Here is a 16,622-nt window from a genome sequence, read left to right on the forward strand (position 1 = left end):
AGTCCAAAAATATTGCTGTTAGGTTTTAAATCTCAGCTGGCCTGGTACATTGTTTGCTGCCACAACCCATTCAGAATGCACAGTTTCAGTTTCAAAACGGACGACTATAACTAAGGCTGGGAATGTCAATACAATCAAACGAGCATGGGCAATGATCACAAGTCACTCATAATGTTGCTAATAGGCTAGCGCACATGTGTCAAACACATGGGCCGAATAGGACACAAAAGTAAGTATAAATGAGTCAACATTTGAGTCAGCTACTTTAACGAAGTACAGCCAGATGCGCTCACATTGTTAAATTCAACTTCGATTGCGCTGCTTTCGTGTGTCCCGGTAACAGCGGAGAGAAAGTGTACAGACACATGCCACAGTCTGAGCTAGGCTACTAAAATGTTGCAGTCGGTTTTTAAAGCTTGACCATTTATAACCAAAAAACAAAACCTGCAACAAACACCATGTAAAACAGAAACATCTAGGCCTATTACAGCAACAATTGAGCAGTAAAGGTTTTAGAACACTTTCTCATTCAAGGGTTTTTCTTTATTTTTACTATTCTCTACATTGAAAAACAATAGTGAAGACATCAAAACTGATAGCACATATGGAATCATGTAGTAAGCAAAAAAAGTGTTAAAAAATCAAAATATATTTTATATTTGAGATTCTTCAAATAGCCACGCCTTTGCCTTGATGACAGCTTTGCACACTCTTGGCATTCTCTCAACCAGCTTCACCTGGAATGCTTTTCCAACAGTCTTGAAAGAGTTTCCACATTCTGAGCACTTGTTGGCTGCTTTTGCATCACTCTGCAGTCTGACTCATCCCAAACCATCTCAATTCGGTTGAGGTCGGGGGATTGTGGAGGCCAGGTCATCTGATGAGGCAATCCATCACTCTCCTTGGTAAAATAGTCCTTACACAGCCTGTGTTGGGTCATTGTACTGTTGAAAAACAGTGATATAGTGATATCACTGCCGAATGCTGTGGTAGCCATGCTGGTTAAGTGTGCCTTGAATTCTAAATAAATCATAGACAGTGTCACAAGCAAAGCACTCCCACATCATCACACCTCCTCCTCTATGCTTCAAGGTGGGAACTACACATGCGGAGATCATCCGTTCACCCACACAGCGTCTCACAAAGCCACGGCGGTTGGAACCTAAAATCTCCAATTTGAAATCCAGACCAAAGGATACATTTCTACCGGTCTAATATCCATTGCTCGTGTTTCTTGGCCCAAGCAAGTCTCTTCTTATTATTGGTGTCCTTTAGGAGCAGTTTCATTGCAGAAATTCGACCATGAAAGCCTGAATCACAGTCTCCTCTGAACAGTTGATGTTGAGATATATGTTACTTGAACTCTGAAGCATTTATTTGGGTTGCAATTTCTGAGGCTGGTACCTCTAATGAACTTATCCTCTGCAGCAGAGGTAACTCTGGGTCTTCCATTCCTGTGGCGTTCCTCATGAGTTCCAGTTTCATCATAGCGCTCAATGTTTTTTTGCGACTGCACTTGAAGAAACTTTCAAAGTTCTTGAACTGTTCCGTATTGACTGACCTTCATGTCTTAAAGTAATGATGGACAGTCATTTCTCTGTGCTTATTTGAGCTGTTCTTTCCAGTAATATTGACTTGGTCTTTTACCAAACAGGGCTATCTTCTGTATACCCCCCTTCCTTGTCACAACACAACTGGCTCAAACGTATTAAGAAGGAAAGAAATTCCACAAATTAACTTTTTACAAGGCACACCTGTTAATTGCAATGCATTCTAGGTGACTACCTCATGAAGCTGGTTGAGAGAATGCCGAGAGTGTGCAAAGCTGTCATCAAGGCAAAGGGTGGCAACTTCAAAGAATCTCAAATATAAAATATATTTTGATTTGTTTAACACTTTTGGTTACTACATGATTCCATATGAGTTATTTCATAGTTTTGATGTCTTCACAATTATTCTACAATGTAGAATAATACAAATAAATAAAAAACCTTGAATGAGTAAGGGTTGCAGCAGATGCACCTCTGCAAGCATGGTAGCAAAGGTTGGACAAATATTATTTCTCTTTTTTAATATATTAAAAATTATATATACAGCATCCTATGTACGTAAGTGGACATTATAAAGGGCCGTATTTTCTTAATAAAACAATAGCCAGTTTGGGTAGCAGTTGTACATTTTTTTTGTCTGGCCCGAGAATTCATTGTGTTTTTTTAAGATGGTCCGTGTGCTGTTTGAGTTTGACAGCCCTGGGCTAGCGTATCTACACTGAACAAAAATATAAAGTATAATGTAAAGTGTTGGTCCCATGTTTCAAGAGCTGAAATAAAAGATCCCAGAAGTGTTCCATGCGAACAAAAAGCTTATTTCTCTCATTTTGTGCACACATTTGTTTACATCCCTATTAGTGAACATTTCTCATTTGCTAAGATAATCCATCCACCTGACAGTTGTGGCATATAAAGAAGCTGATTAAACAGCATGATCATTACACAGGTGCACCTTGTGCTGGGGACAATAAAAGGCCACTAACATTTGCACATTAAATTTTGTCACATAACACAATGCCACAGATGTCAAGTTGAGGGTGTGCAATTGGCATGCTGACTGCAGCAATATCCACCAGAGCAGTTGCCAGATAACTGAATGCTTATTTCTCTAACATAAACTGCCTCCAACGTAGTTTTAGAGAATGTGGCTGTATGTCCAACCTGCAGTACGTCAAACCTGCCACACAAACACAACCGTATGGCGTTATGTGGGCGAGCGGTTTGCTGATGTCAACGATGTGAACAGAGTGCCCCATGGTGGCAGTGTGGTTATGGTATGGGCATGCAGGCATAAGCTACGGACAACGAACACAATTGCATTTTATCGATGGCAATTTGAGATACCGTGGCGAGATCCGGCCCATTGTCGTGCTGTTCATCCGTAGCAATCACCTCATGGTTCAGCATGATTGTACGGCCCAATGTCGCAAGGATCTGTACACAATTCCTTGAAGCTGAAAAATGTCCCTGTTCTTCCATGGCCTGCATACTCACCAGACATGTCACCCATGGAGCATGTTTGGGACGGTTGAATTGACGTGTACAACAGCGTGTTCCAGTTCCCGCTAATATCCAGCAACTTCACACAACCATTGAAGTGTGAAAACATTCCACAGGCCACAATCAACACTATGCGAAGGAGATGCTTTGCGCTGCAGGAATCGAATAGTGGTCACATCAGACTATTTAAGGTATCTGTATTCTCAGACATGTGAAATCCATAGATTAGGGCCTAATGAATTTATTTCAATTGACTGATTTCCTTATATGAGTTGTAACTCAGTAAAATCTTCGAAAATGTTGTTTACATTTTTTGTTCGGTATATTTATGTTACTATTTATTTAGCATACTGTAATGACCTGACTAGATCATAAAGGAACAATTGTCCAGACAGAGGCTTGAGTTTGCGAATTGACGGTTTATTAAACCAACTTTACACAGGCTACTGTTTGGGCCGTAGCACACGCCAAAAAGATAACAGATAACCCATAAGCCAATCGTGACCTTCTCTTGGGAAGCCCAGACGTAAGAGAGAGAGAATAAAGGCTGAACCTGGTCTTAACTTCCAATGCTCACCCCCCTGCCCAACCCCCCTCCACGCCACTCCGCCAACCACCAGGATGCCCGGCATCAGAACATTCCAGGCATTCCCGTGATTGGCAGATAGCAGGTTGACTGACATGTCGGACCCCGCGAACACCGGGTACTGGTCAGTACAACACAACCACATCCTAGCCTAAGACATAACACACAGCTGTCTGTGCGGGTCGCTACACAGCCCCCCCACCACAAAGTCCCTCGTCCCCGAGGGAACAAACAAAGTCTCTGAAGCGACCCGGAGGTCTCCTTTGCCTGCGTGGCCGTGATGGTCGCAGAGTGCCCCCCTGGGAACCAGGGGATGAAGGCAGGGATATGGGGGACAGGGAAGCGGGAACGGGTAATACAGTCCGTGGCTCTGGGGAACCACGCGGTGACACAGCCCACTCCCCCTGTTTCCCCCCCTGTCTGGAGCCTTGTCTGCGGCACCTGAGGGTGGGTGCCTGGAGAATGTCATTGCCAGAGAGGGGAATTGTGGGGGTTCCTGGGGTTTGGGGAAAAGAGGCCCCTCTGTATGGGGCTAACCTGTCCCGGTGCAGTGCCACCTTTCTCCCCCTGGGAGGAAGCTGCACCCAGTACACAACCTCCCCTACCCTCTCCAGGACACTGCAGGGTCCCACGCAGTGACTGTCCAACTTGGGGCATCTGCCTTTTTTCCTTAGGGGGCTGTAGACCCAGACCAGCTCCCCAGCCACAAAGTGCCTTCCCCGGGTGTGCACGTCATAGTTCCTTTTCTGCCTCACACCTGCATTCACCAGCTGCTCTCTGGCGAAGGTGTGGGCTGTCTCCAGGCGGTCCTGGAGTCTCCGGGCATACTCCGGCCCCGGAGGAACATGAGGGCTATCCAGGGGCCGACCAAACGCCATCTCCGCAGGGGTGCGGATCTCTCTCCCCAGCATGAGGAGGGCAGGCGTGCAGGAGGTGGAGTCTTGGACAGCGGAGCGGCATGCCATGAGGACCATAGGCAGGTGCTTGTCCCAGTCACGCTGGTGTTTGGAAGAGACGATGGCCAGCTGCTGTCCAAGCGTTTTGTTGAAGCGCTCCACAAGGCCATCACTTTGAGGATGGAGAGGAGTAGTGCAGGTCTTGTGCATACCCAGCCTCTCACACATGGTGGCGAACACACGGGACTCAAAGTTTCTGCCTTGGTCGCTGTGGATGGACTCTGCAGCTCCAAACCTGCTGAACATCCCCGCTGTCAGGGCGTCGACGATGGTCTCTGCCTCCTGGTCAGGCAGAGCATAGGCCTCGGGCCATTTTGTGAAATAGTCCATTGGCCGTGAGCACCCAGCGGTTTCCACTGTCTGTGGTGGGGAACGGCCCAACTACATCCACTCCCACCCTCTCCATGGGAGCCCCCACTGGGAACTGTTGGAGCTGAGCATGAGAGCGGCCTGGGGGGCCCTTTCTCGCTGTGCAGTTGTCACAGCGGCGACAAAAGTCCTCCACATCCCTCTTGTGCTGCCCCCAGTAGAAGCCCTGACGGAGACGGCGCAGTGTTTTTGTGACCCCAAAGTGTCCAGTCCCCACCCCCATGAGTACTCTGGAGCACAGCCTCCCGCAATGCTTTTGGGACCACCACCTGCCACCTCTCCTCTCCCGTAGCTGACTCCTTCCATGCCCGCTGTAGCACGCCATCAGCCAGCCGCAGTCTCTCAAACTTCGACCACAACCCTTTGGTCGCGAGTGAGAGCGCTGTCACCTCTTCCCATGGTGGCCTCACCTGCACCTCTACCCACTGTAGCACTGGCTGTAGGTCTGTGTCCCGTCCCTGCTGCTGCCGCCATTCAGCCACGTCGACAGTCTGCAGCTCGCAGCAGACAGGCCCGCCGCCCGACACACTGTGGCACAGACACCCTCCTCTGCCCGCAGCTCTCTCTCCCGTCCCTCTCTCCGTTCACAGTGGCGGCAGCCGTCTGCAGTACAGGGCCGACGGGACATGGCGTCGGCGTTGGAGTGGCGTGCCCCTGCCCTGTGCACCACCGTGAAGTCATACGGCTGAAGCTCCTCCAACCAGCGTGCCACCTGCCCCTCAGGCTCTCTGAAAGACATGAGCCACTGGAGAGCAGAGTGGTCAGTCCTTACAGTAAAGGGCAGACCACCCAGGTAGTACTTGAAGTGTTTGACGGAAGCCACAACAGCCAAGAGCTCCCGCCGGGTGACACAGTAGCGGCGCTCATGTTTGTCAAATGTTTTGCTGAAGTAAGCCACCACTCTCTCCCCTCTGGCCCCACCTGGGCCAGCACCCCACCCATGCCCACATTGCTCGCGTCTGTGTCCAGGATAAAGGGCAAGGTGAGGTCAGGGGGGGCGAGCACGGGGGCCTCGATCAGTGCACGTTTGAGGGTGTTGAACGCCTCCTCACACTCCACTGTCCAAGTGAAAGCCTTGTCCTTCGGCAGCAGGCGGTTCAGTGGAGCAGCAACGCTTGAGAAGCCCCGTACAAACCTCCTGTAGTACGAGGCCAGGCCCAGGAAGCTCTTCAGCTGACGCTGGTCGGTGGGGTGGGCCAGTCTCTGACAGCCCCTACCTTGTCCTCCATGGTGCTGATCCCCTCCTTCCCCACTCGGTGGCCCAAGAAGGACACCTCTCTCCTCATGAAGTGGCACTTCTCGGGGTGGAGCTTCAGACCTGCGGCAGCCACCCTCTCCAGCACACGCCGTAGCGCCTCCAGGGCTGACTGGAAGGAGCTGCCATGGGCCAGGATGTCATCGAGGTATACCAGACACTGCTGTCGGGGGATGCCATCCAGCACCCTGTCCATCAAACGCTCAAAAGTAGCTGGAGCGTTGCACAGGCCAAAGCACAGGACCTTGAACTGCCAGTGTCCTCTGTTAGTGGAGAACGCAGTTTTGGCTCTGGCCTCTGGGGAGAGGGGCACCTGCCAGTAGCCACTTCGGAGGACTAGTGAGGAGAACCAGGAGGACCCCCTAACCAGGTCCAGCGACTCATCGATACGTGGTATGGGGTATGAGTCCTTCCTGGTTACCTCATTCAGCCGCCTGTAGTCCGCACAGAACCTCAGCTTGCCCCCCTTCTTCGGAACCATGACGACTGGCGCCGCCCAGGGGCTGTCTGAGGGCTCAATGAAGTCTGCCCGCTGCATCTCCAACACAGCCTTGTCTGCCGCCTCCTGGCGTGCCAGCGGGATACGGCGGGGACGCATCTTGATGGGTCGAGCATCACCTGTGTCGATCTCATGCTGCACCAGATGAGTCTGACCCACCTCTCCCTCACTCAACGCAAAACTGTCTCTGAATTCAAACAGCAACTGCCACAACCGTTCCTGCTGCTCGGGGTCAAGACCAACACAGTTCCTCCCCATATCTCCCTCACTGCAGACAGTGTCCTCTCCTCTCCCATCTGGGGTAGCTGGGCTGGGGGGTTGCGGCCCGGGCTCACAGAGGGCTGTGTCATGGAGGTAGCTGGGGGAATGAAACACACCGCCGTAGGTGACAGGGGGACTGGGGAAAAGTCACACACAGCTGTGGGGGAGGGGGCGCAGCCATGAGTCTCTGCTGCTTTAACTGTTGGAGTAAAGGGTTTGTTGGGTTGAGTGAATGTGACATTAGGGGGGCCATGGTGACTTCCGTCCCTCCCTGGAAGCTCAGTGTGCCCCTATTTAGGTCTAACTGGCAGCCTGTGCTCCTAAGAAAGTCCAACCCCAGGATACAAGGGTCCTGCACAGCCGCCACCCACACAGGATGACGCACAGTCCTGCCCCCTACTGTCAGAGTCATTATTCCCTTCCCTTTCATGGGTGCCAGCTCACCTGTGACTGTGCGGAGCTGCACAGTTGTAGGCTCACACTGAGTCCAACCTGGCACAATATCTGGCCTCACCAGGGTTACTGTGGACCCAGTGTCCACCAGGGCGGAGCAGGGCACCCCCTCCACAGTGACAGGGACATGACAAAAGTCCCCAACACAGGTCCGGCCCACCACAACAACAGGCTCCATCCGCTTGCCCTCGTCTGCTTCTGGGGGAAGTGGAGCCTTGCTTCCCCGTCTGTGCAGGTGGGCTCCTCCTGAAGATGATGGTGGTTGGGATAGAAAGCCAGGGGTCCGCACTACCCGGTCTATGCGGACCCCGAGCCGTTTCCCTGAGCTCTGGGGGACATGGGGCAATCTCGGCGCAGATGGCCTGGCTGGCCACAACCCCAGCAGACCCTGGGACCAGGGCTTGTGTTTCGTGCCGCCTGTAGCGACACAGCCCGAATGAGTTTTGTCATTTCGGCCACCCAAGCAGGCTTTTCCGGCTCCGGGCTGCTCTGCCCCCCAGCTCGCACAGAGGGTGTGTCTCCCTGCACCCCCACCAAAGCCCCAGCTGAAGCCCCAGCCCACACCAGCTCCCTCTCCAAAGCCATCTCCAAGGCTGTCTGCAATGACTCAGGATGAGCCAGCTGGGTCTGTATGCGCAGCTCCGTAGGAGAGAGCGCCCGTATGAACTGGTCCCGTGCTAGCTCGCTCTGCACGGAGGGGGCATGTGAGCATATGCCCGCCGAGAGAGGCTCTCAATGTCATTAGCTAGCACCCGTAGAGGCTCTCCAGGCTGCCTGCGTCTATTACTCAGTTCGGAGCGCAGTAGCCCGGGCTGTACACACTGTCCATAGCGCCTCCTCAGTGCTCCCACTAAAGCACCATAATCATGCCTGTCCTCGGGGCTAATCAATATCAAACAGGCCAGAGCTTCATCCGTGAGGCATAAAGCCAACTGCAGTGCCCTTTCTTCATCCGACCACCCCTAAAATGAGCTAACAGTTCAAACTGAGCATGAAAAGCTTCCCAATCCGCCTTACCGGAATACTTCGGGGTCTTAACAGATACGGACGCAGCCGGGAACTGGGCGCCGCCATGTTTGTTTACATCCTGAGCCCCAGATTCCTCGTCACGCCGCGTCGACGTCGCCACTTCGGTCCGCCCACCAGAATCCGCGCGAAATACAGTCGACGAAGCACTCATGCCTGCTTCAGCCGCCATCGCTCTAACGTCCTCCCTCAAGCGGCCTCTGCGCTCCGACGCCCTGGCGATCTCCTCAGACAGAACCCCGACGTCCATTCACACGCACCTCCTTGGCCATAATCGTCCCCTACCTCCACCTTCGGATTCCCTCGACGCATTTTCAACCCCCGTTCTCACCTACGGTAGCTAGCCACATAAGTCAGCTAGCTAGCTGGCTAACTTGTATCAACGTTTTTACTTCTGACACCAATGTAATGACCTGACTAGATCATAAAGGAACAATTGTCCAGACAGAGGCTTGAGTTTGCGAATTGACGGTTTATTAAACCAACTTTACACAGGCTACTGTTTGGGCCGTAGCACACGCCAAAAAGATAACAGATAACCCATAAGCCAATCGTGACCTTCTCTTGGGAAGCCCAGACGTAAGAGAGAGAGAATAAAGGCTGAACCTGGTCTTAACTTCCAATGCTCACCCCCTGCCCAACCCCCTCCACGCCACTCCGCCAACCACCAGGATGCCCGGCATCAGAACATTCCAGGCATTCCGTGATTGGCAGATAGCAGGTTGACTGACATGTCGGACCCCGCGAACACCGGGTACTGGTCAGTACAACACAACCACATCCTAGCCTAAGACATAACACACAGCTGTCTGTGCGGGTCGCTACAATACTAAAAACAAGGAGCCTACCGTTAGCTAGCTGCTGGGATGATGTTATGTCATTGGAGGATTGGGTGAGTGACCTAGTTTTCCCTCATATCGTTTTCCATCGGCTGCAGCTAGAGATGCTGCCGGTTTCATTTGGTTAGCTAGCAATACATGTGAATCGCTTTGCTATCTAGCTATGCTGAACTTGAACGACTGTTATCCAGTTAGCATATCTCTTAGTTGTCAATCAAATGTGTTGGCCGTGCAGGCAAGTTCCCATTCAATTGTCAAAACGAGGGTTGGGACAAACATGCATTGGCAGGCAAGCGGCAGAAGGACGTGCAGACTACTATTCCCCATTGTTTATCGGTGAAATGTTGACTGCCAACTAGTTGAAAAGGTTTGAGAGGGTTTATCTAATGTTCCCTCATTAGATTTTAGCTCATTGCGCTCTGGCTAGCATTAGTTGTTGATGATGTGCATTGGCAACTGAAGGGAAGAGAGCCTACCTTTTCATGGTTGTTTGATCAATAGGATTGTGAAGTTCCCAAATGTAGGTGGACTCCCGTGGTATTTACATATTTGCAGAAATCCATTTACGGTGTATTTTTTTGGGGCGAATGCGTTCTCATGCTCTAAAGTCGCGCTGCTGCCTGTAAACACACAGTCCAGTTAAAAGTGAATGATGGCAGGCCCATGTGTGGCTTATGTGCGTATAGGCCAACTATAGCTTTGATTTGCTCTGGCATACCGGTCTGCGCAGACTCCAGTCCTCGACAGGACAGATGTTTTTATTTGGTTTTATTTACTGCAGTGTCTATTCATTGACCTAACGCACTGAAGCTTTCCAGCTGTTGCTATAGAATTTTCACATGCCTTACTATACGTCATTCCCAAACATTCTATGAAGGTGTCAGTTCCACTTTAAATCACAGTGGTAGCAGACCAGTTGAGAACGTTACTTTTGTCATACCACACAAGTTGGTGTCATCATGTCATTCTATGATTTTGATTGTGCTCATAGAATATGCTTGATAGCTCCATAATGCTGTATGTATGGTCCCTATCTCATTCTCTGCGGATAGCATGCAAGCCATACCTCTCATTCGATAGTAAAGAAAAAAGCCTGGAGCTGCAATTCATCATTATCTTCCAGAGAAATCAGTTGTATGTGATTGGTTGTGAAGTAGAATGGTGAGTTGGAGAAAAGCCTTGGTGGTGTGTTGGTTGTGAATCAGCCTGTAGAGCCAGGTGGTAGGAGTTAACACAAGACACTCCTACACCCACCCCTCTCCTACTCTGTTCTACAGCAATGATACACACACACACGCACAAGTGCGCACAAACACACACACACACACACTGAGTGCCTCACAAGGCCAGATTTTCTGTTGAAAAGAAGCCATTGTTTCTCACTCACTCACTCATTCTGCACCTCATTCTCCCATCTCTTCTGTCTATGTGATGTGTCTTGGGCGACTCTCACACACTTCCTGGTTGTGTCCATCAGGCCCAAACTCCTCCCGACACAGCTCACTGCTGTACCATTCAGTACAACCTGTAGCTACATTCTGCTTTTCCAGAAACACACTGCACTAATGACTTAACTTTTACAACCAACGAGAGAAAAGAGCCTTCATCTACCAGACCTTCACATCCCGGTCTGTCACATACAACATATGAATACTGAACGGATTTGCAAGCTGCACTCCTATATGCACTCCTATTTCACTCCGGGCTTGAACTCGGCAGATCTCACCAACTCAATGAGCTTGCCTCTGGAGTGGCCTGTGTAGGTTATCGAGCAGAGCTGGCTTGTGTAAGTCAGCCACCCACACATACTAGCTGCTGCCGCCTGACTGGCGATATGGTTTTGATCAGTCTCGCACAGTTGCGCGGGGCGATGGATAGCAAGAACAAAATCTATCTCACTTGAGATAATGTACTCCCACCTGCTCATCTTATGTGGGCCTTGTCGTGACTGGTGATTGCCTGTGTCCGTGCATGCGTCTGTATGTGCTTGCCTGCATGTGTCTGCTGTGTTATAACAAAGCCCAGAGGAAAGCCATTGTATCTGATATGAATACAGCCTTACTGCCTACTATCCAGTGTGTCTAGTGTGCACAGCTGATTAGAACTCACCATGGCCTGGCTTGGCTGGCCATACATCATATCGTCTTCTTGACCCCTAGGTCGCTCTATTCCAGTGTGATCCCACGGCCACTTCTGTCACCATGGTGTTATCACAGAGAAACACAAAGGTGGGTTTTGTCCAGATCCACCCACACACAGAGCGAGAGAGAGCACATCCCTAGGGCTGGAGCGTTTAGTGTAACCGTTTGTTGCTTCATCATGTTCCTTGTGATCTTGGATTGCTTGTTATTCTCATGTTATGTCTTGTAACAGTGTGATGTTGAATAAGACATTTGAATAGAATGTATCCCAGCTTTTTTGATAGAAAAATATTTTGCTGCAACTAGGTCTCAAAGTCCCACGTGAGAATTAGACGTTCATCCATCTTTCTCAAACATCAAATTTGGATGTTCTTCCAAATGGCAAATTTCTAAGTGTTTAAGGTAGAGGTCGACCGAGTATGATTTTTCAACGCCCAAAAAAGCCAATGCCAATTAATCGGCCGATTTAAAAAATTTAAAAAAAAAAAATATATATATATATATATATATTTGTAATAATGACAATTACAACGATACTGAATGAACACTTATTTTAACTAAATATAATACATCAAAATCAATTTAGCCTCAAGTAAATAATGAAACATGTTCAATTTGGTTTAAATAATGCAAAAACAAAGTGTTGGAGAAGAAAGTAAAAGTGCAATATGTGCTATGTAAGAAAGCTAACGTTTCAGTTCCTTGCTCAGAACATATGAAAGCTGGTGGTTCCTTTTAACATGTCTTCAATATTCCCAGGTAAGAAGTTTTAGGTTGTAGTTATTATAGGAATTATAGGACTATTTCCCTCTATAGCATTTGTATTTCATTAACCTTTGACTATTGGATGTTCTTATAGACACTTTAATATTGCCAGTGTAACAGTATAGCTTCTGTCCCTCTAGTTAGCGCACGCTAACTAGCTAGCCATTTTACTTCAGTTACACCAGCCTCATCTCGGTAGTTGATAGGCTTGAAGTCATAAACAGCGCAATGCTTGACGCACAACGAAGAGCTGCTGGCAAAACGCACGAAAGTGCTGTTTGAATGAATGTTTACGCGCCTGCTTCTGCCTACCACCGCTCAGTCAGATGCTTGTATGCTCAGTCAGATTATATGCAACGCAGGACACGCGAGATAATATCTAGTAATATCATCAACCATGTGTAGTTAACTAGTGATTATGATTGATTGTTTTTATAAGATAAGTTTAATGATAGCTAGCAACTTACCTTGGCGTACTGCATTCGCGTAACAGGCAATCTCCTTGTGGAGTGCAATGAGAGAGGCAGGTCGTTATTGCGTTGGACTCGTTAACTGTAAGGTTGCAAGATTGGGTCCCCCGAGCTAACAAGGTGAAAATCTGTCGTTCTGCCCCTGAACAAGGCAGTTAACCCACCGTTCCTAGGCCGTCATTGAAAATAAGAATGTGTTCTTAACTGACTTGCCTAGTTAAATAAAGGTATAACAAAAATAAAATATTTTTTAAATCGGCAAATCGGCGCCCAAAATTACCGATTTCCGATTGTTATGAAAACTTGACATCGGCCCTAATTAATCGGCCATTCCGAATAATCGGTCGACCTCTAGTTTAAGGTTGAGTTTAGGCATTAACTGCGAAATCTTAACAAATACAAATGTTCTATCGCTGGATTCAAACATGCAACCCTTACCAATGCTTACGCCCATCCACCATCCACATCCACAGCACCCTAGCAAAATAGAAACCTACTTGAAGGTAAAAAGCTCACTCTTGCCCCTAGTGGCCAGTTTCCAGGTCATTCACCAAAGTCCTCAGACATGGATGGACGTCGAATACTGACTTGTATCACGGGGGACCTGGCTGGTTTTGTTCTGGTGTACATTCATTCTTCATTGACCATAAACTAACCAGTAATTCACCAGACATGGTTTTAAGACTTTAGTATGTGCTATTGCAAGTTCATCATATAGACTTTGCTTGCATTGATTTACAGTTATTCTGTTGCTTACAATAGTCCTGTAGGTTACAAAATGCAATATAATGGTGATCATGGTCTGTACCGTGCTGGCTGAAAACCCCCCAAAGTCCAATAAGCTATGAATGAATGTAGTAAGTGAGAATGAACATCCACTTTGCACAATGAGTTGCTTCTCAGACAGCATGAATAGACTATTTGAATGGAATATCATTTGTAACAACGTACAGTAACACTTTATTTGGATAGTCCGTCTGTAGATGCTCTATAGACTATCAGTAACATTTCAACTAACTATCTACTAACCCTAGCTTTAACCCTAACCTTAATCCTTATCCTAAACTGAATTATAACCCTAACCCTTATTCTAACTCTAAATGTAACTTTAGCAAGCAGTTGCTTATCAACAGATAGTTTGTTGATTGTACGACCATCTGTAGATCTGCATGTGGACTATCCGGACTATCCAAATAAAGTGTGACCCAATCAACAGTTGATTTTGGGAGGGGAAGGGAGCACCTTAGAAATGAGAACCCTTTGAGTCCAAACCTAAGTCTAAATCCAGGAATTAAACCATTTGATAAGAGTGGGATTCTTCAAAGACAAAATGAGAGTTTACAATGGATATGCGGAGAACAGATTCTCTCTTCTCTTCCCCGTGTTTCGAGGGGCTTGTAACTCGAGCTAATTACTTTCCAATGCAGTCATCCAACATATGATAATTGGAACTGTCTTCAAGATATTGCTACGAGTTTACTCTCTGTCATTAGATGCAGGCTTAAAGACACATGTAAACAAGTAAGTGGATAGCGTTTGCAAAGGATGGTGTTGATATTCATTGCCAGGGACCAAATTAGTAGGCCTGTCAGTGCTTCAGCAACTGTGTTTGAGCCAGAGTAGTTGGCTGACGTTATCTTTTTCTACTGAGTATCAGTGTATCAATTGTTAACATGAATGTTAATGTTGTTGAACATTTTCTCACTGAAATGTAACGTTAGATAAATGGAGAGGGAATTATCAACCAATATTTGTGAATAGCACACACACTCAGAATAAAAACAACAAATGTGTTTTGATCAAATCAATCAGGGAATTCATTGTATAATAATATAAACTATGATTGGCTGGTCATGAAGGTTCTGACTTGCAGCTGGATATGACATTCAACACAGGTCACTGCATTGCAAAGAAATGACTAGGACTAGGTAGGACTGGTCTGGGTTCTTTAATCACAGTACCAGTGATTACAGTGTGTGGCCAGCGGGTGACAAATGTCTGAAGGCACTGTGGGCTGTGGCTCCTTGGCTCTCCGGGAGCAGTGGTGAACGGGGTCAGAGGGGCAATGGGAAAACCGATCCTATTTCACTGAGTGGCAAATGGTAATCCCTGATTTCATGGAGGGATTGAGTCAGCCCAGTCACAATGTGGGTCATGTTGGGTTGTTGACTGTAGTGATTAATGGATAGGTGGGGTGGGGATGTGACTAACGTCAAAGGAAATAAATGTGCCAAAGTCCCTCTGTTATGAAAGAGGGGAGGGAGTGAAGAGAACAGTACATTTTCAATACTGCACATTGCCATACAATTGCGGACAACAACAACACTGTAGAGTTGATATCTATACAGGCATTGGGATACATTTTGTTCCTCCATAATAACATCATAATAGCAGAATTTTGTTCCTTAGCAATAGAATAATAGGCTGTACAAATTACGTTCCTTTCTTTGATTTCAGTGAGTAGTGTTCTATGAACAAAAAGCACAGGGAAGTGAAGCATGTCATAGTGAGACATTCTATTCTACTAAAGATGCCACTCAGAGTCTGAGAATTTTTTTGACAGGATCTATGGCTGAACAGCTTTATTGATACATTTTTCATGTTATCTCATGATACCACCTCGCTAACAATGGGATGTCAATGTACACGCTAATAATGGGATATCAATGTACATCAATGGGATATCAATGTACATCAATGGGATATCAATGTACATCAATGGGATATCAATGCACATCAGTGTTTCCATAGATGCTTGTAAGAATAAAATGGCAAATTCAAAAGGTTATTGGGTTATTGAAGACTGACTCTCATACTAATCATATACTGAGAATAAGAATTTTACTGTGACGTAAAACAGTAGGCTACTCTAAAATCCACTGTAACAGAAATAGTATGGACCTTATTTGTCCCCATTTTTGTTTTTGTTGATAGCCAGTCTTGCTGTATCTCCCTTTACATTACAGTGGTCCTTCTTGTTTGAGAAGGGTCCAACATTTTGGGGAGGTGTTGCGTTTGTCTAGAAAACAAAGAACCATTCTTGAAACAACATATTTGGTCTGACAAAGTCATATCTCTCATGCTAATAGATGATGCAAAAAGTAGAATATAATAGTTGGTTTGGTCATGTTGATTTGTGGTGCAGGCTAGTTATTGGTCAGAGGGTCTCTCGAGTGGGATTCTGCCCTGGGCCTGCTTACATTGTTTATGCAAAGCAAAACTCACTGTGTAATACAACACATAGTGTCTCAGTTCACATGTTTTATGCATGATGCATGTATTATGGAGGGATGCAGGCGAGACAACACATTTTTGTACCAGTTGGCCCAGGTTCAATTGGCTGGCGACATACAGTACAGAAACACAAGACACTTCGCACTTGCAAATCTTCTCCAGGCTAATTGTATAAAATATGCTTTGAGTTTAACCCTTTCTGTTTGTTAGGTGAGAGTAGCAGTTACATTGTGTATTGGAACTGGGTATATATTAACACATAATTGCCCCCATAAATAAAAGCTATTGTGCCACTTGGCTTCAGAGGGTGGTTTATGATCATGATAAATGTCATGATGATGTTCATGTTTATGTATTAGGAGGAACAATTGTCACAATGCCCTCTTTTTGTCCTGGGTCTATGTACATGAATTATGATACCACAAACAAAAGTGTAATAAGAAATGGATATTAAAATTCGTATTCATATTTTTTACCGCACAGAAAAACTGCACTTTTAAAGAAGACAAAGAAAATGTTTAGAATGTGAAAGTCAGGTGTTGTATGACGTCTGTTTGTTTCTGACTATTTCCTCCTCTGTGTGTTTCCTGTAGTTTGCGGAGACATCCATGGCCAGTTCTTTGACCTGATGAAACTGTTTGAAGTAGGAGGGTCACCGGCTAGCACACGCTACCTTTTCTTGGGCGACTACGTCGACAGAGGATATTTCAGTATTGAA

General features: G+C 47.0%; 1 protein-coding gene across 2 annotated transcripts in view; it reads left to right on the forward strand.

Moving 5' to 3' along the window:
- The window catches only part of LOC135516346 (protein phosphatase 3 catalytic subunit alpha), a 158,641-nt gene that overhangs the window by 91,709 nt on the left and 50,310 nt on the right, over positions 1–16,622 (forward strand). For both annotated transcript variants that reach the window (XM_064940591.1, XM_064940592.1), the window contains exon 3: positions 16,498–16,622. In XM_064940591.1, the coding sequence (XP_064796663.1) occupies positions 16,498–16,622 (125 nt within the window). The remainder of the gene's footprint in view (positions 1–16,497) is intronic.

This window comes from Oncorhynchus masou, chromosome 27, assembly GCF_036934945.1.
Source record: "Oncorhynchus masou masou isolate Uvic2021 chromosome 27, UVic_Omas_1.1, whole genome shotgun sequence".
Taxonomy (NCBI): Eukaryota; Metazoa; Chordata; class Actinopteri; order Salmoniformes; family Salmonidae; genus Oncorhynchus; species Oncorhynchus masou.